Source organism: Styela clava, chromosome 7 (assembly GCF_964204865.1).
Source record: "Styela clava chromosome 7, kaStyClav1.hap1.2, whole genome shotgun sequence".
NCBI classification, from domain to species: domain Eukaryota; kingdom Metazoa; phylum Chordata; class Ascidiacea; order Stolidobranchia; family Styelidae; genus Styela; species Styela clava.
The window spans coordinates 10,078,309-10,098,520 of record NC_135256.1 but is presented as its reverse complement, the minus strand read 5'-3'; the positions used below and the strand labels follow the sequence as shown (position 1 = coordinate 10,098,520).

General features: G+C 34.4%; 1 protein-coding gene across 6 annotated transcripts in view; it reads right to left on the bottom strand.

The window, feature by feature from the left end:
• The window catches only part of LOC120328025 (uncharacterized), a 57,349-nt gene that overhangs the window by 4,127 nt on the left and 33,010 nt on the right, over positions 1 to 20,212 (bottom strand). Inside the window, exons 9-27 of one of the 6 annotated variants that reach the window (XM_039394402.2) lie at positions 19,370 to 19,598; positions 18,247 to 18,290; positions 17,137 to 17,193; positions 14,385 to 14,480; positions 13,219 to 13,342; positions 12,482 to 12,577; positions 11,735 to 11,829; positions 10,866 to 11,048; positions 10,537 to 10,668; positions 10,310 to 10,435; positions 7,043 to 9,165; positions 6,595 to 6,761; positions 6,421 to 6,521; positions 5,875 to 5,985; positions 5,341 to 5,633; positions 4,509 to 4,722; positions 3,860 to 3,959; positions 1,942 to 2,448; positions 1,340 to 1,513 (exon numbers count right to left, since the gene is read on the bottom strand). In XM_039394402.2, the coding sequence (XP_039250336.2) occupies positions 1,340 to 1,513; positions 1,942 to 2,448; positions 3,860 to 3,959; positions 4,509 to 4,722; positions 5,341 to 5,633; positions 5,875 to 5,985; positions 6,421 to 6,521; positions 6,595 to 6,761; positions 7,043 to 9,165; positions 10,310 to 10,435; positions 10,537 to 10,668; positions 10,866 to 11,048; positions 11,735 to 11,829; positions 12,482 to 12,577; positions 13,219 to 13,342; positions 14,385 to 14,480; positions 17,137 to 17,193; positions 18,247 to 18,290; positions 19,370 to 19,598 (4,972 nt within the window). Of the gene's footprint in view, positions 1 to 1,339; positions 1,514 to 1,941; positions 2,449 to 3,284; positions 3,323 to 3,859; positions 3,960 to 4,508; positions 4,723 to 5,340; positions 5,634 to 5,874; positions 5,986 to 6,420; positions 6,522 to 6,594; positions 6,762 to 7,042; positions 9,166 to 10,309; positions 10,436 to 10,536; positions 10,669 to 10,865; positions 11,049 to 11,734; positions 11,830 to 12,481; positions 12,578 to 13,218; positions 13,343 to 14,384; positions 14,481 to 17,136; positions 17,194 to 18,246; positions 18,291 to 19,369; positions 19,599 to 20,212 lie in introns of all 6 variants that reach the window. The other 5 variants (XM_039394404.2, XM_039394405.2, XM_039394403.2 and 2 more) reach the window with 5 other exon arrangements.

The following is a 20,212-nucleotide window of genomic DNA, read 5'->3' as shown; positions in this document are numbered from 1 at the left end:
ATGTCTTATTTTATTGTGGTTGGTATAATAAAACACAAAATACTTCATAAATTTGGATCAACCGTCAGATATTTCAAAACAGGCAATATTAGTATAGTAATGTATCTCAATTTTGCTTGCATTCACTGCAATCAAATCCCAAGACAATAACATGACTTGATGATGATTGTATGAAGAGCAATAAAAATTTTATTACTCAATCAAAAAGGAAACAGTTTGTATTTTTCAAACCAGAAATCTCCACACTGGCAAGGGAATGAGAAATTCACACAAAAATTGAAACCTCATTCGATGTCATGCAATGAAAATCTTTGAAAACCTAATAATTTGGAATAATGACAGAAAAAAAGCAAAATAAGATAATTGTAATGAAGGCATAACGCCTTGAATGGGAAACACCTCTAAAATCGTCCTCTAAATTTGTGATAAAGTAAAAATATTTATATCAATTATCTTTCGACTCTGTGATCAGAAAAAATATTAACCGACATAAACCTATACAGATATATAAGTCTAAACACCAGAGCTAATATATTACATGCTGTTTTCATCTACTACATGCATACGGGCAGAATTCTGCGCCCATTTCGAAGAAGTTGAACCAACTTCAGAATTCATTTGTTCTTCTCAAATGAATTCTGCTAATTTCATTCCATAATAAATGGAAAATTCAGCTGACGGTCTATGACGTTTACAGCAGAAGTATATTTATTGTTTTAATGATACTCTAACCGAAATTTTTAAGGTTAGGTTTGAGAACATTTACCTCAATAAATAAAAGTAAGTGTACATATTAGTATTTCGACTCAAAGGAGATTTTATTGAATTTAGTATAAGTAAAACGTATGTGAATGATTCAGCACATACCATGTATGATGTATTATGAACTAATTCAGCTGAACATTTACCGGTAACTTAGAAATAATATCGTCCTTCATAAATATACTATGGCCACCATAATGCATCTAGAAGCGCAATACGCTACATCCATTTGTTGAGATTTCAATATGATAAGAGATGATTATTTAAATTTGGATTCACACAGAAGATATAAGATTTTATATAAAACCAAGAAGGAAAATATCCAGGATATTTCTTTTTTTGTATGTCATCATGTATGGATGATACATACCATTTTGGTCATGCGTGGTAAAAAACTATTTCTGTAAATTTTATTAGGCAATTATGCCGTAAATTTGCAATTATGAATTAATATAGTAAAGAATTACAGAGCAGACAACCAAGTAGGGTTTGTTTACTAATGAGAGTGAAAATTAAACAGATTACATGAAGCATCCTCTACAGCCCATATTCAAGCATATTATTGTTCCAAATATACCATTATCACTGTCTGACTTTCGAAAAAATAATCTTTTTGTGTTGGCAGACGCTTGATTCCAAGTGGGTGATGGCATTGAATGACTTAGCATGCCTTCCCACCCAGTGACAGTGTGATGTCTGCGTAGCTTTTTGGGGCTGTTGCGTCGTCCCATCTGAGGGCTCGGTAAATTTCCTGTTTTGAATTATGAAATTAAAAAGCGATGAACATAAAATTATGACAAAATGAAACAAAATTATTCGCTCATTGAAATTTTTAATTTGACTTTTTGATTGCGTTCGATAAATTTGGATCAAAAATAATTAAAATAAAAAGGAAAATATGTTTCTTCTCGTTTCTCTGTGTCTGTATTTTCTTTGCTGCCGTCGAAAAATAAAATTGCGAAGAGGTTGTTGTAAAATTGGCAAAACTATTATGAGCACTTAGATAATATAATATCAGTCAACAGAGGCAGGTATGTAAGAAAATCATATCCTGCCAAAAATGGCTAAGGTAAATAAGATCTAAACTAGTGCAACTGAAAGCTGAACATAAAACAACTGAAAAGCACCTGATAAGCTTCTAAGAACTGAACTAATATATACATGCTATCGCTTGTTAACCTGTTTTGAATGTTGGTGCTGTTAGACGACTGCCTTGCGTCCAGGGTGATCTGTTCTGCTCTCTTTCTTTTAGTAATTTTTCCGTACGTGACATTGAAATGCCAGTTGATGGTTCAGGGTTTGGCCTTAAAGGTTCCTCGACAGTTTTTTTACGCTGGGTTCTAGCAGGCCGGCCAACAGTTTTTGGGGACAGCAAACGTGGCTCCATGTGCGTGACAATGTTTTTAGTTAATTCGAATCCAAGAGGACTGGGGACTATTTCGTTCGGGGTGGCTGGAATAAAGTTAATTCGACGAATGAGTCCATGGCTAAAGGATCGAGAATGATAGACAGAAATTGGGCGAGAACAGTGGGGCGTATCAGGAGACGAAATATCATTGCTACCTCTCCGAGATAAGTTAAAATCGAATGGACGTGGGGATGGTACAATCTTACTTCTCACTGAACTATCAATGTTCTGGCCCTGTATTGCTGCAAGTGCTCGAAGATTCTCACTGTCGGAGTACACTAAATAAATAAAAAAATATGAAATGGATGGAGTATTTAACACGCAAACAGCAGTGTGTATGCATTGTACCAACCGAACACAATTCAAAGCTCACCCATAATTTGAGACTAATAGAACCATTTTTATGGACGAGAATTTTTTTTCAGAATATAAATTTGTAGTAAAATAAAGTTAATATTTTTCAGAGAAAAGTAGACCAAAATATTTTTACATTAATATTATAAAACATATATCAGAATCATAGGATTCGACTACTTCACATTTACGCCCATTGATAATTATCAATATTATAATTGATAACCCAGATATCATTACTTGTGACTCAACTCGTAAGATTAAAAAGATGGAAAACATTCAGTTCTAATATTGAGCCTGTGCAAAGTTTTAACAACCATAAATGAATAATGAAATTACTGTGTATAATGCCAATCCTAACACACCATATAGAAATTCAAAGATAATGTGGTTGAAATATTCTATTTTTAATTCTATTCTGAAACTCCAATCAAAAATCTCATTTTTTTGTGGTTTTACACTGTTTTTGCAAGGTTTTTTAAGTTATTATTAGTATTTCAAGGCTGAATTGCCAAATTTTACGCCATATACGAACACAAATAACGAACGACATTGAAAAAAGACAGACAACAGAGAAAACGATGAGGCGACAAAAACATACAACGCATGCTTTATGACAAGATACGATAATAAAAAGGCTTCGCAAACCCAAAAACGAGTGAAGCGACATCAAAAAATGGTTTATATGACCCAGAAAAGCTAAAGCTGACGTCGTGCACACAAAAGGTGAGGCGAGTTAGAACATCACAGATGTTGTTACCTGCGATGCCGAAAATTCGCTCACGCTGCCTCTCTTTACTTTTATGTGGAAAGCGAGAATAAGAATAAGAAAAAAAGAGAAAATGTGATGATTTATATAGAAATGAATAAACGAGACGACAATCGAGACAAAACTGGAATTTAGGACATAAACAAGATGGCATCGACAATGACACCCATTCAACAAAAAAATTATTTAGTGTGGGAATTTGCCTATTGGAGTAATTATACACAAGCCAAAAATGAATATAACTAAATACATCCTAATCAGTTTTTTCAAGTGAGGACCAAAGATATATGACAATGGAGGCCAATTTCATATTACAATCAAGGGTGAAACATGGTAAATTAATAATTTAGTCACTTATTTAATAGCTGGCCCATGATTAATACAGTTATTGGAGCGTGGTTATTGTCGGTCCAAGCTAGGCAGAAAAACCTACTGGTAAATTATGATGAATTTAACACCCAGTAATCAAGTATGAACATAGATATTTTTAATATTGATTAGGCTTGGCCTGATGTGGCTGAGTGATTATTAGATTGTATGGTAAGTTAAAATAAAGGATTTCTTACCTGGTTTATCTGGTTGTTGTACAGTGGCAGGTTTCGAGACTGGGACTGGCTTATTCACTTTCTGACTAGTTTTCAGGTCTGGTTTATTAGGCAGCTCGAACTATGAAAAATGAGAAAATATAATTTGATGCAAAAAAAAATGCTGCCTGATGCTCTTTTTCTATACAGATACAAAAAAAAAAGTGTTATGGTATCGTTTACCCCTATTTAAAAAATACCCTAAAAAAGTTCCAATTGGAAAATGATCAATTTGAGAAAATGATTCTTACAGTATGACTAAGAGTTCTTTGAATAGGATCCTTAAGCGAAACCTTTCTCGAGTACCAATGAACCACGCAACACAGAAGACAGGATAAGGGTTTACATATTTATCTCGGGTGAAGAAAGCTGTTAGAACGGCCTGATCATATACCAAACCACGACCTCTCGTCCAGTTACCCGTCCATGTCGGTCGCCTGTAATTTGCCTCAGATGCATGGACTTGATAACCGACCAGCCTGCGAATCACCCTAAGCGAGAGGAGTCCAGCAACCCTCTTACACATAATTGTCCCTCCCAGGATTCGAACCTGCGGAGTGTAATCAGAGGTGCGGTGGCGAGCGTCTTCCTGACGCTCAGCGCCACATCTTCAAGATATATCAGAAATTACCTGTGATGGTTGAGCAACTGTTGGAACACTCGTGCTGTGCTTCACGCCAGATTTTAATTTCTTTGAATCGCTGCGAGACAGTTGCTGAGAATTCATGTTTGAAGATTTACTCGATGACTGTTTTCCTTTCGGTTTTTGTTTACGCTTATTGCGACGTAATTTATCCAACTGTTGGCGATGTTTTTTGATCAATTCTTCCATTTCTCGCTGATGCCTGTGAAAATTAATATGATTATGTATTATTAATCATTATGCTAAAGAATGAAACATTAAAGGTATTATGCTTGCTTAGTTATGTAGAATGGATGTCTTTTTTCCTTTAGTAACTTCCACATTCAGCAGATATGAATTTGTCTATTTTGACTAACGAAAAGAAACAGATCTCCTTAGAAGAAAAAAAAAAATTGTGCACAGAAATTTTATGATGACTAGATATGGAACAAAGATTTCACATTGTATTTGAGTGAATCATATATATGACACAAGCAATATCTCCTGTCAAAGAAATCAAAGCATATAGAGTGAAACTCGATTGACTTTATTGACTTGGGGGATCTATTGGCCAAACTTCGTAAAATGAGAAATTTACAAGCACATAACTGGGTCTCTCAAAAAAGCAATAGCGAAATTTCGCTAAAGTGCAATTTCCGAAATATCTCACAAGCACTTGTCTATGTAATAGACGATGGAATGGGTAAATGTCTGATATAGCGTGAAAAAATTCTCTCAAAAGTTTAGCGAAAGGCCACCCTGGCCCAATACAATACAGAATTACATAATGGTCCAAATAAGAGCAAAAAATAGCATTCCTATCTGAAATGAAAAACTTTACCTCTTTATTAAATCTTTGAAATCGACATCTTCAGATAATTCATCTGAGTCATCTTCGCTTTTTTCTTCGCCATATTGAGATGGTGTGGGTGAACCCAAGTTAGGAGTTGCGATACCAGGCGAATATGATGGTCGAATGTGATTTTGCTCTCCTGTGACGTCTCGTCGCTGAATCCTAGAAATGCTTGGGTGAGGGACGGGAACAGTGGATTGTGGAAACGGAATTGGATAGTTTGCAGCTATCGGTAGATTTCCAGGTTGAGACCACATAACTGGAAGATCTCTGCCAAGTGCCTATAAAAATAAAAAGTTTATTGAAAACTGAAAAAAATGTCCAGATCTCACTAAATACCATTGTTGATGACCATTCCCATTCCAGACCTAAACTAGTAACTGGACAAGGTGCCGTCGTTCGCCATAGGATTAAGCTGTCCCCTGTCCCCACCACTTTCCTCTGCAAACGGATAAACGTAAAAATCTTATCCTGCACCTTTGATGGAGATCTTAGCTATGTGAATAAAAAAAAATGACTAACCATATGAGTGTCATGATACATAGGCTGCATTGATCCGTGCAGTAAAGCAGTCGGTACAACATGATTTGATAACGTTACATTCATTGGTAAAGCAGCAGTAGTTGGAAGAGGCTGAAAATTTAATTCAGATTGATATACTTGAATGTTATAAAAACAGCCTATCTTGTATACAATGGTGAAAAAAATTTGAGAATATACTGTATTGATAATAAGTAAATTCTGTTTTGGCAAGTCATATTCCATAAATTCTCATTTGAGAATTTCCATTTTGCAGTGACTGGTAAAATCTGGTTCTATTCAGTATTCATGACATATTAAAACACTACAGTGTAGTTGATTTTGTATCCAACAATTTTAAATTTACTCGTGAAATCTCAATAAATTGCTTCAATGAAAAGTCTTAATTCCAGTGCTGATAACAAAGTCAAAGTCCAGATATTATTGAATTTCAATTCCCGATTTCACAAGTTGAGTCGAGTCGTGGCTGCTCAGATAAACTGTGCAAATAAACTTTTCAAAATATAACAAAATTTACATAAAACATACCCTCTGTTCTATATTTGCTGATTCATTGTATTCTTCTGCAGTTGCATTTGAACATGTACTACTTGAGCTCGGCGTTCTGCGATCATCTTGTTGTCCACTCACTGAAATATTGTTTGCCAACATGAATAATACAACAGGAGAACATTTTTTTGCAATTTCAAACATGGCACTTACCAATCTGTGATGAATTGCTCCAGTCACTGTTAGAGCTACTAGTACGAGATCGAACTGATCTTTGTAACGATACAGATGTTTGTTGTTGTCGATATTGTTTTTTGTCGTCAGTGTATTCTTCATCATTTGTCGGCTGTACTTCAGCACCATTGCGTACAGAAGTAATACTATTGAGAAATGGAAAATGATTACAGCTAACAACAACAGTTAATTTATATATTTCTAAGACTAGTACCCACTTATATTAAGCCAAGCATGGGCAATAGGTATAGCATTACTATTAGCATAGGGTGGCATGTAGAAAAGTGGACGGCTTAGCAAGGCTGATTACTTTGCCAGATAACTGGGTATCTAACCCATACCCAACATGGACTGGTAACTGGATGAGAGGCCATGATTCGCCATATGATAAAGCCGTAACATGTATCCTATCCTATCCTAAACTCACCCTTGAAGTGTCGTCGGCCTCTGATTGGAATGATAGAAGTTGGCAGCATATGGTGTTGGATATGGATATGGGCCAGAGGTGTGCATCGGAATCAAATGTGGAGGTTGTCCTTGAGCTGTTGCTAACGGAATACTGCTCTGGTACGCTTGCATCATATCGGAAGATTGAGATGCCGACACATCGAAAGCATATCCGTTGTATGTACTGACGCCCTCATTCGATAGATGCCGTAAGAGAACTTGATGATCTGGATTATACATTTGCGTATTTATGGTATCCTGCGTGCCCACTTGTATTGACTGACCCAAATCTTGGACGTTGGTCGGCACAGCGAACCGATCTTGTTCTCGTGGAACATATTTTTGCGAGTTGCCGTCATTTATTTTCGTCTTCGCTGGTGTTAATTGTTTATCCTTAGCATCAACAGGTTGCGAGACTTCAAGTTCAGTTTGAACCTCTTCCCGAGGGATTACTTGAAATCGACCAATCGTTTGTATAGGCGATTTTATAGACTCCGGGAAAGATTGTGAATTAGCAGCCGACACGTTCACATAGTAACCTTGCGACGTATTGGTCGCAACAGGTGCCAAAGGCAGAGACACTTTTCTTTGCATGCCTTGTGCTATAGCCATACCGGCAGCTGAACTTATACTACTCTTGTCGCTGCCCGCAGTATCTTGGTAAGATGCGTGATCGCCTTGCAGTACTTCCCCCTCTGCGTAATTTTCCTCACTGTTTTTTTCTGCTGGTTGAGTTTGGCTTCCTACAGATGATCCAACAGAAGTTTTATCGCTCGATGGTTTAGTGTGAATAGTATGACCTTCATCTTTTTCTTGTGGTTTGTTTTCTTCTGTATCTGGAGTATTTGTAGCCAAATTTACATCTTCGACTTTAGATACCAAAAACCTGTTCTTGACGAGCACACCGTCTTCAGAAGGAGACAGAACTTTCTGTTGTACATTGTCCTGTTTCACAGTTGCAGATTGAGTGTCCAAGTTTAAATCTTGCTGTTGGTTAGTTCCGAAATCACTAACTCGTTCCCTGGCTTCGTTATCTTTTATCGCTAAAGTGAGAGATCCCAGACTTATCATGACTGATTCACCAGACGGTAGGGCAACAGGAACCATTTTATCGATGCCTTGTCCCATCGGTGTCGTGGTCGCGGACTTGTCTCCATTTTGCACATTTTGGTCATTGTTTCCAGCTTGATTGATGGTGAGTTTACTAGGACTGAACGTATTTTGAATCATGTGTTTTGAGGTCTCTGGATGAGCTAGGATTGCCGTTAATTGCTTGTCTAGATCTTCTGGATCGAGCATTTTGGGACGATTTTCCTTCGTCGAAGCAGCGACAGGTTGTTGTTGTTGCAACTGACTATTGCTAGTAGGTGGTAGAACCGGGACAGATTCAGAAGCGTTTAATTTTTGATTTTTGCCTGGTAGCTGGTTTTGATGAGAAGCGCCACTTAATGATGATGAAAATCCACTATCAGTACTGGTGTTCATCTTAGCATCCTGTTGCGTTTTCACTTCTTGTTGCGGCCTGTTGTTCACCTGTGTGGAATGTGGACCAGATTGGTTTCCGCCACTACTAGCTACACTAGAAACACTAGATTCACTTGCCGATCTTTGTATAGCATATCCAGTCCCATCTTGGTTCTGTTTAAGATTATTTATATCCGGTAAAGGAGTTACAATATCTGTTTCAGTTTCGGCTTGCGTGCTCACACCATCGACCCAATCTTGTTCCATCTTATGTCCTTCGAGTTCCGCTTTATCTAATTGTTGTTCGCTTGTAAGATCAGAATCGACGTCAGTTTTTGGAGAACCTAAAACAGACCCCACTTCGCTGACATTTTCTAACAATCTCGCACCATCGTTTGCCGTCACCATCGACGACAATTGTTCTGCTGTAACAGGAGGGAGTGGTGATGACGTATTGGAAGAAGTATAAGTTAATTCTTTTCTTCCACCTTCGTTTCCATATTTACTGTATTGTATTTTGGCACGAGCACATACATCTTGAACTTCTACTTTAAAAGCATCTTTATTAACTTCTTCCAAATAATCAGCCTGAATCATTTTTTCAGCGATTTCCTCTGGTGTATCTTCATCAATATTGAACTGAAAATTTTTGGACATATTATATTCAACATAAAAAATTATTATTTGCTATTTAGAATTCAAACAGCAATAAAGAACAATTCATCTGTTTCAACCCAAAGTGACAAAATCTGAATAGACTGTTTTGAGAAAATAAAGAAAAATGTATTTTTGATTTTTGAACTCTTTTTAAATTTCTATTGAAATACTTTGACGAATATTGCTTCAAATAGATTGATTAGATACCAACTTAATAGCACCCATTTTTTTAATTTTTTCAAATTACAACATTCGCCATTTTGTCATAAACCCTAGAATTCCAGAATCTATTCCAACTGTTTGTCTAATATTATATTGCTGCTTATATAAAGCCTAGTTCAGAGTGAATAAAGCTGTCTAAAAAAAAAACAGGTTTAGTTGGTGAGATTTATTATTACTTCACAGCTCCGTAAACGATTTTACGTGCAATACCAAAATCTGACTCTTATACACTAATACTTTAAAAAAATAGCAATATTTGACACATAAAGAGTGCCTGGCACAATATCTAACCACCAAACAGGTATATCCACCTGTACTAAGATGGTTGAAAATATAACTAACGGACTTATAAATTCAGTAATCATCAATAAAATTAATCCAAAAGGTCCCAAGGGACAGGTTACATTGAGATGGTTGAATCAAGCATGATGTAACGATGAACCTCACCGCAGCAATACATATTATCCATTTACCATACGAGGCCATGTATAAAAGCAATTAGATTATTTCAAAATGGGAATTATGGTGTTGATTAATTAAAAAAGTCTCATTACGATTTTTTGAAATCTAAAAAAATTCATTTACTTTTTAAATGAAAAATAACAATCATACTGATCAAATCAGGATTTTCTCATTGCCAAGCAAAACACAACATATCCTAATATCACATTCCATCCATGATCCATACTTGACAGAGCCTAGTGGTGGAGTTTGATGCAAATATGTTGATATCGCAGGTTAAATACTCCGAGGTTAAATCTCATGAACACCCACCCGATGTGTAATTAATTGGGTCGGCTATGCTGAAAGTATATTTCTAGAAGTGGCTGGCCGTGTAAAGTCTTGTTCAGAGCAGAACGCATATAAATACATCGTATGAAGAATTTTCATTGGGTTTTCTCACCTTGAAGGTCACTGTTTTTAGATTGAAGGTTGTTAGTTGACATTCGACCTCCACTTCATCATCTTGATTCTTTTGTAAATGTAGAATTGTGAGCCGAGGTCTTCCATCATATTCTCCTTTACGAACCTAAAAAGAATAAGATTCGGTTAAGACTTCGAATTTTAGATTCAGAACAATACCAAGAGTTTTTAACGAAGGAAGACTTTGCGCAAAATGAAAACACTTACCTTTTGTATGATAGAATGGAGTTGTTCTACAAAAACATCTTCATTTGTTTCCGAGAGACCAAATTCAGCAACCATTCTTTTCCAAACTTCAGTTGGTGTTTCACTATCCATAATGAATTTGAATGAATTGACCTGTTATCGAAAATGAAAATTAATCTGGCGCGAAGAATAATTCAAAATTATAAAAATATCAGAAATTGTTCTATTTTTGGATCGTTCATGACTTTTTTTCAACAATCCCATTAAAAATATTAATATTACCCGATTTCTTTGTAATTTGTTGAAGCCTAGCCCATATTTAACACAAAGGGTGTAAGACCTCCACAAACCTGATTATGAAGATAAAGTTGGCATGATATGCTAACTTTATCAGGGCTTTCCATTTTCTTATCAGCTTCCCCACTTTCTGTTATCACTGCTACGGCTGTGATAGGTTCCAATTTAACAGAATCATCACTAGCTGGTTTCGTTTGCTTTTCTGATTCTTCCTCTTTACGATCAGGTGCACTGACCTAAATGAAAAGGAAAAGATGTGAAATTGATATACAAAAACATTTGTAAAATTTTTGTGTTATATTTTTATAACAAAAATAAAAACATGGGAACATTTCTCCCAACAAGTGAATGGAATCTGATCAGATGGACTTCATGCAAATCAAATATGAAGACCAAAATATGGACTAAAATTTAAATATTTTTTTGCTTCAACAAAGTTCATGTTACATATAGAATCGGATTGTAGTATATATATATATGATCCCCAAGGAAGAGGAATGGGGATAAGACGGCTCATTCATTCATCAAACCATACTATTCCAGTTACCAAACCAGGTTGGATAACAAAATAGTTGCCCAGTTGTAAATTCAGAGCATAGACTATGGCCGTGGAGAATGTCGTAATCGATCAGCGTTTATGTGTGTCACCCTGTCTCGTCTGGGATTCTATTCTAGAAATCCTACTACAAGTTTTGAATCTGTGAATCAATGCCGGACAATAAGCAGTGTGATAGCAAGTACGTTTCTAACAATTAGCAAATCGCAGGGCCATTGAGCCATATGAGGAAATTGCAACTGTAAACTGAATTAAAGGTAGATTGTCATTAGTTTAGTTTTTTTCTATATTGGTGTATTGAAATATATTTGCTTGATAACCACTATCTAAAAGTATACCAGGATGATTTTTATTTTAAAAACATACTTTTATGACGTAGATTCTCAGCTTATCGTGTTGTTTTCTTGGTTTCGTTCTTCGATGCTTTTTCTCTGATTTTCCATCTTTACGATGTTTGGGATCTAGAATAAAAAATATGTTTCAAATTGAGAACAAGAACATGTTTTTTCTTCAACAGATATAAGATATAATAACCATTTAATCCAATATAGATATAGTCCATATAGATAAATCATTATTTCCTTTTTAAAACTTAATAATTCTGACAATGATTTGAGATAATATTTGTCAATTTGAATCTAGATTTTCACTTTGGAGACACTTGGGGGATAATAGGATCTTGTGCAACTGTTTCATATGCTGCTTGCTACATATTCATTTTCACAACAATGGGACAGCAATGTAAAGTGGGAAATATAAACAGTGATCAAAAATGAAACAATCAAAACCACTTGAAATAAGTCATATTTGATATATCAAATTCTTGTTTTCAGGAAAAATTTGGAAATTAGACATTTCGAAAATTTGGCATATGAAGGCCAGACATAAAATTGGCTTCATTTAGCTTTCAACACCATCATAAATGAAGAATCAATAAAACAGCTTTTATCTGAGCATTACCAAAAACATTTTCTGTGGATTCAGAAGAATTTTTGCTGAACATGAACCAATATATTCAATAATTCACATTGGAAAATTCAAAATAGGAAATAATTTTAATTGCGACCATCTCTGATTCTAACTAAAACTAGTAATAATAAACTTGTGTTAAACCTGATATAGCGAGAGTTCCATCTGCATCTTGTTTAATATCTTGAAAATTTTCAAAAATAAGAACAGAATCCTGTGTGACATTGGGAAGAAGATGAACTGGAAATAAGAAAAAGTAAATTCAATAACACATATATTCAACTTGCAACATAATCTGACCTCGATAGTAATTCTTGACCAGTGACAATAGAATATTTTGTGTTATTTGGAATATGAGTACCGGTATATCTATTGCTGTTCATCAACTGATGAACATATTGGCGAAGTTGATGATAGAAATCTGTAACTGGTGAGTGGCCTAGGGGGTTAGCGCTTGCAAAATACACAATATATATTACAAAAACGCGTCTCTCAGTAAATTGGATTTGGTGGCGATAAAATCATAAATAGCTGTTTCTTCAGAAGTTTGTGTTCAACTAACTATTTCTGCAAGAAACCCTAATAATGCCGTAAGATAACTAGCAAAAATAAAAAAATTTTGTACCAGTAATTACAAGAAAGTTTATATTAAATAAAGGTGCGGCCCGCGGCTTCACCCAGTTACTTGAATTTGGCCCGCCAGTGGAAAAGGTTGCACACCCCTGTCCTAGATTACAGAAACATTTGGGAACAGTTAAAAATCCAAGAAATTTACATGATCTGTTGTTGGGGAGTCTCCAGTATAAACATTACGAATGCCAAAAACACATTTATTCATAATAATGTTCTGAAACTGTTTTTCATTATAGCCTGCATTATACCTTCATATGGTTGATAATTTTGTTGAAGAAACTGTTCATGTTCTACTGTATTGTATGGAGTATAAGATTGTTGTTGTCCTTCTGCGGAATTCATCATTTCGTTTTGAACTTGAGGTTGATTATTCTAAAAACAAAAAAGTGAACTTTGTTACTTTCCTCAAACAATTCTATTTTAATATGTACATTCAAGTTCGTTTAGAAAGGAATGGCATAAACATCTATGAAATTTATCAAATAGCAAATTATAGGAGTAAACTTGAAATTTAAGTGATACTCAAAATAAAAGATTCAAATTAGTTATATACCGGTATTATAAATTTGATTAATCAAAAATTACCATCCCCCTTATATGAGAAAGCAAATTTTGCAAAGAACCTTATTTAATATCAAATTTCATTTGGTACAAATCAGACACATAATATTATTAAGAATCAATTCAGAACATCCAAAATTATAATAAAAAATTCTGAATATTTTGATATATCGTTGGGGGATGGTTTTTCAGCACACATAGGATTGGGGGTATAAATTATATGTAGTATAACTAGGCCTATATTATGATTAGTCGTTTCTCCAGAACGGCTGCCACTAAGCATTAATTAACTGTCCAAATCGCAACAACTCTCAGGCACAAAGATTATGATATAAAACCTGTAAAGCTAACTATGAAGCCTTAGCCAGCAGGTTTGTCAGATCAAAGAATGGATACTGATACCAATTTAAAAAAAATTACATGGAATGTAACTCCGGTATGGCACCAAAAATTGAAGTGAATAGAGTGAAATATATAAAAGAAACAAATAAGCCATGCAAAACATTTCCTGAATTCCTAAAACTGAACCAAGGAAAAAATACAGTCGGAATGAATATAGCCTATATAGAATTTAGTACATAGAATTATTCTGGATATCGGGATAAGTTGAGATTTAACATTCAAAATAGAATTCGTAACAAGACAATTGAGGTAAGAGGTAACTTCAAAAATTCGGTAAAGTAGAACGCACACTGAATATTTGAATGTATTTATGAATATGTGTGTCACCATTTGAGCAAAATTTTCAAAATTTCTAAAAGGTCACAGCAATATAGCAAGTATTTAAGCATTTTTAACTTCCAAAATCACCAAAAGACGGTCTTATATTCAAGATCACTTGAATAATGGCTACCTGATAATTATGCTCCAGCATGGAACTTTGTCTGGAAGCACGCAACTGGCACATTGACCAAGACAATTCATCGCCCGCACGAGACGGATCGGCGAGCTGAAATTATAATAAGATATATGTGCTTGCAGGAAAATCACACAGCACAAGATGAAGCAATGTAACACACAATGTACTTTTACACTTAGGTAATAAAATAATATGAAGTGTGAAAATACAAATCTAGTTGGGAAATCTAGATGGAAACGATTAGGAGGTATTTCATACTGGTTTCATATCTACAGCGCAAAGTCACTCAAACGGTGAAGTTGTTGATTTGTGATATTTTAATTATCCTACAAAAAGCTTTTTAGGCTTCAACTCGGACAGTAAGTGAGAGACGGTGCACATCAGTATCACGATTCACGACATTGACCAAAATTTTGGACAGATTCTAGTTTTGGTAGTAACATGAAATGATTTTAAACTCCATTTTTCCTCTACACCCAGTGGTATACAAGTTATACTGGTAGCTTTTTTTATAGTAAAAACAGCAGAAAAAATCATTCTAACGCTACATAAATATATATTTATGGACCTTTTTTTCATAGTGAAAATATTACTCGTAATAATGAGCTGACAAAATTACTCGAGCGATATTTATTGATTTTATATGCATCTGAATCTGGCGACAAGCCCAAGTTGGAAATATTTTATGCTTGATGCAACTTAATTTGTAAAATCATATTCTCAAGGTTAAATTATTAATTTTTACAATAAAATTTCTGAATTTTTTCAGTTTTAAATTTTACTGCATAGTGACAAGAGACATTTCATACCACTATAATGAATAATGCAGTCATGGTAAAACAAACACTTTTCATAGTCGTAAGACATTATATAATTAAAGAAGAATGAATTTCAAATATATAACTCTGCTCGGGTAATATCATATCGATATAATTCGTTATAGAATGACTGAGTCTTTCAATAATTCGGCTGAAATGTCAATATTGGAATATATATTTAGTGCATCGAATCCAGACATACAAGACACATAATGTTAAGCAGCGTGTTTCCAACCAAATTCTCCTTTCTTTTTGCCTTGAATTGAGGCATGTTCCAGAAATAACATATGAAGTTAAAATATATTCAATAATTTTGAATTTGTTGAGTTGAGTTGAGAAAAACAACGATTTGATTTGGCTATCTATTTTTCACACATTTTTAGAAATTAAAGGAGTCTCTTTTATGTTATACTCAAAGAGTTTCAAAAACTTAATATTTATAGGTTGGAGAGATTGCTTCTGTACCCCAAAAATTGCCTTGCGTGCTGTGATAGGACAAAATAAGTCATGTGAACAGCGAATGTAGACTTGGTAATTCTACTGAGATGAAAATTTAACTTTCTGAAGAGTTGCCAAAATAAAGTCTTCAAATTATTAACATCAGGTGATAAAATATTTCAAGACAGATCACAAGTTATGGAAAGATTAACCCCTAAGCCCATGTACCCCCAGTTTGAAAACCCTTGCTTTAAATAGGCTTCAATTTCCCAAATTGATCATTTTTCAAATGAAGCCATACTAAATCTTTCATAAAACCAAAAAATTGAATAAAAGTAATTCCGAATCAATTCAAATTTAAATTAGTTTCAGACATACTTATGAAGATATTCAAATGTGAAGTACACTATGAATAGTTATTATGAAAAGCAAATAAATGGAAAGTTGTTTCGGTCGAAGTCAGATTTAACTAATCCAGAAATAGGTCCTATGATACACAAAAGCGTGGCAAGTCGGAATACTGAATTCCATAGCAATTATTATTCAAATGAGACATATTATGTTGCCCATCCCAAAGAATTGTTGACATCTAGCACTAGACAAGCAGTTTATATTGTGGTGACGAACTATGTCTTGGTGAGTGTACATAATCAATGCAAACAAATTACAAAAGGCATTTGTCTAGATAAAAGTGTAATATCGCACTTATGGTGATGTTTGATTATCGCTATCAGAAGTATTGAAATATGTGGTGCGTTGAACGTCTAGAAAAGTGTTCCCTAGTATTTTAAGACAATGACTTAAAAATGTTGTTCAAAAGCTGGCGTTTGATCCATTTCTTTTTTTCCTAAATTTTTCGATATTTATTAAAATAAATTTAACCCAGAAGAAAGACTTCAAATAAAATGAAAAAAGACACTGACAATTCAGCAAATAGGAACACTCCTTAAAGCTATTGATGCTTGTAGTCTATAAGGTTTTATGTTAAAGCAGGTGACACACAAGCCAATTTCTAAAAAATAGGTTCAGCGCTGTTGATTCATCTCTAGTATAAGCCCGGGCATGTTACATTTCAATGTGGTGACTAAATGAGTAAACTTAACTTTAAAAATTAGATTTGTATTGAATCATGCTTAATCTAGTATAAAATGATGGAAAGTTGATACAATGGATCACCATTCCATGCTTGATCACAATCAAAATTATAAGATCAGAGAGTTGTTTTATTAATAAGTTTTGCTCATAATATAAAATTGATATAGAAAATTGGATCGTTTAATATTAGCAATACAGACAGGAAAAAACGCTTCCTGTGGCAACCGTCATGGGGGTGTACGATGTGAATATCATTTTGCATGCTGCATGCATGAGAATTGCATCACATGAGTTGTAAACAGTGCAAAAGCAGAATCATAAGACATAGTGTCGTGAAAAAGCATTTGTCATGCAAATGGTTAAAAAATACATCAATACCAAGTCTTACTACTTACCATCATAATTGGTTGTACATTTTCATATGACTGTGGATTTATTTCCGAGAGAGAAATCTGAAAAGCAAAGATGCAAGAGTTGAATATGTGATAAATAAGAACAGACCAATAAAATTTCAGTGCATCCAGCTCCTAATCATAAAACTATTTTTTCACATTCATAAGTTTTTAAAATTTTAAAACTTCATAAAAATATTGAAATCTATATACTTCAGCTTACAATTTTTTATTTTAAACATTCAATTTCTAATATTAATTTGTGATGTTTCAAGATAAATTTGTGTTATCGTAAAATTAAAGTTTCTAAATTTTGAAACCCTTATATCATGGTTTTAGTTCCATTGCTGCGAAACGCCATACAGGCTGATGTTTTATGCTATTGATCATGCCAAAAAACATCAATGGCTCGAACATATTGGGACTCTAGAACCAGAACCAGACCAGGAGCCATTCTTATTCCAATCCAGTCCCCACCCTGGTTTTAACTATATTTATAACTGAATATACAAAGTTGAAATGATTTTTGGACATTTGACAAAGAGCGGGAAACAATGTTCATGACAGTGAAATATATTTCACACATTAAATTTATATCATTATGATCTTTATAACAGTATGTTAATCCTTATTTGTACAGAAAAATATGGAAAGTCTGTTCAGTTGCAATATTTTCTGCATTTATTTGACTATTCTCTTGCTATTTTCGTTCCTTCTAAATGGCAGACAATACCGACAAGCATGCATTTTTAATAACATATGTTTTATGCAAGGTTCAAAATGGGAAATAAATGATGAAAAGATTTATGAATGACTCAAACAATAAAAGACAGTGCCTATACCTGCAGAGCTCAGAGAGAACGCAGCAGATAAGCAGATAAGGCCAAAAGTACAAAAAGGAATTTAGATTAAAAAAATCACTTCAAAATTAAATGGTCAGACATCGAAGACAAGGCTACCAGTAATAAAATCTTTTCAAAAGTGATTGCCCCAAAATTTTTGATTCCATATTATATTAGATAAGTACCTAAGCTAATTTAATACAAATAATCAGAGTGAAAATTGCGATGTAAGCGATGGACAATTAAATTTATAAAGGATAATACACAGTACCTGTTGTTGATATGCAGTTCTGAGTTGCTCTTCAGAGTTGGCAACTGAAATTTAAACCATAAAAAAATGATTTTGAAAAATAAACACACAATGAGATATGACCCATATACAGAAAAGAATTTCTGGTCAAGGATTCTGGGCTGGGATGAATTCGATAGTGGATGTTTCAAATGTCAGTAAGCAGATTCTTTTAAATTATAAATAATGTATTTAAATTATAGAAGAAGACTGAGATCAAACGCTTGCAAATACAACTTGTTAAATAAAAGCTTACTGACATTGCATCAATAATATACTCAAATTCAGGTAATATGCTGGTGAAAATACGAATAGTTCAGATACACCGCCTGACTAACTGATAACAAGGGACTGAGTAACTAGAGTAGCCTATATTTATTTCTAATTTTCATCAGAATATACATAATTTTATTGTCATTCTGAATGATGCATTCAAAAAATCAGGTAACAAATAGCTGTTTATCCTTTAAAAGTTTTTTTTTCTGAAGAAATGAAGATTCGGGCACAAATTCGGATGATCCTGATTTGAAGGCAGCGTTTCCCAAATCCCAACCAGAAAGGAATAACACCTCAAAGAGGAATTCAACTGTTCGAGAGGAGGAAAAGAAATATTTCTTATTTATTTAGTATTATCGTAATACATATTTATGCAATCCACATATATTTAAACTGTACAAAAACAAGGGTGTGAGATGCGCATGCATACTTTCAGGGAGAATAAAGAGATTAAAAATAGTCAAAGGCTAGGAAAACCTAGCCCAAGATGGCTTAATTACATGGTGTACTACAGGCTAAAGTTCACTAACCAGTACATGTCGGGAATTGGGTTAGTTAGTATGGACTTCATGGTGTAGGAATTAGTAAATGACCAGCGGGTACATGAACCACCCTACGGTTGGTTGTAAGGGGTCCAACAATCCTCTCGCGAATAATTATCCCCAAAACTCGATCCTGCGAGCCCCGCAGGGTAACTCTTAGCAAAATGCGCGTTACCAAAATGCGCCAGAGCCGAAAATGTATCAGAACATTTTGGGAACCGCTGTTTCTAGAAACTGATCGCAACTGATAATCCTATTCAAATACATACATTCAAACATCATCTTACTTGACTGCATAGTTCCATCTCTATCAGACATTCCTGATATTCTTTGTTGTGTTGGAATGGATTGATTGTCATGTTGTTGCTGTTGAGGGATATTATGTCCCTGGCTTTGTCCTGTTGCCTGTGAGGTCATAGACTGATGCTGAATCTGTTGTTGGTTGAGAATTTGTTGTTGCGTCTGTGAATGAGGTTGCTGTTGAGATTGTTGCTGAAGATTTGGGTCCCTGACAAGCTGAACAATAAAAGTAATACATAAAAATTTAGATTTTAAATGGATAACAACTCTATATTACAATTACCGGCACTCCAGAAGTGTGTGTACCAATATGGAGTACACACTAAATTTGTTCACCTACTTTACATCTAGTTGTGTAAAGGGACGGAAGCCTATGGGCAGGGGTATATTCACTTGGCTAACACAGACAGTCCCCGAACTCGTAATAGAACTAAAATAAGGGAAATCGAAATAAAATTATGGCCTAACCCCAACCTGGTACACACACTACAGGAGTACCGTCTTAACAATATAAAATTGATAAAGAGAAAAACAGAATAACACACATAATACAAATTGAATAAATATATCAATATTTAAATTATTGTTTGGTCAATCTTCACAAATCACTGGGGTTTGTTTATGTGTATGAATTTAAACAAACAAAAACTGATGATATCCCTCACCAATCATTAAAAAATATGGTGCTCCGGAAGTGTCTGTACCAATATGGAGGTATTTAATTTTGTTCGCCATCAAGTTGTGTAAAGTGACTAAAACCTATGGACAGGGGGTATAATCACTCCCCTAACACAGAAAGTACGCTAACTCGTAAAAGAACTAAAATAGGA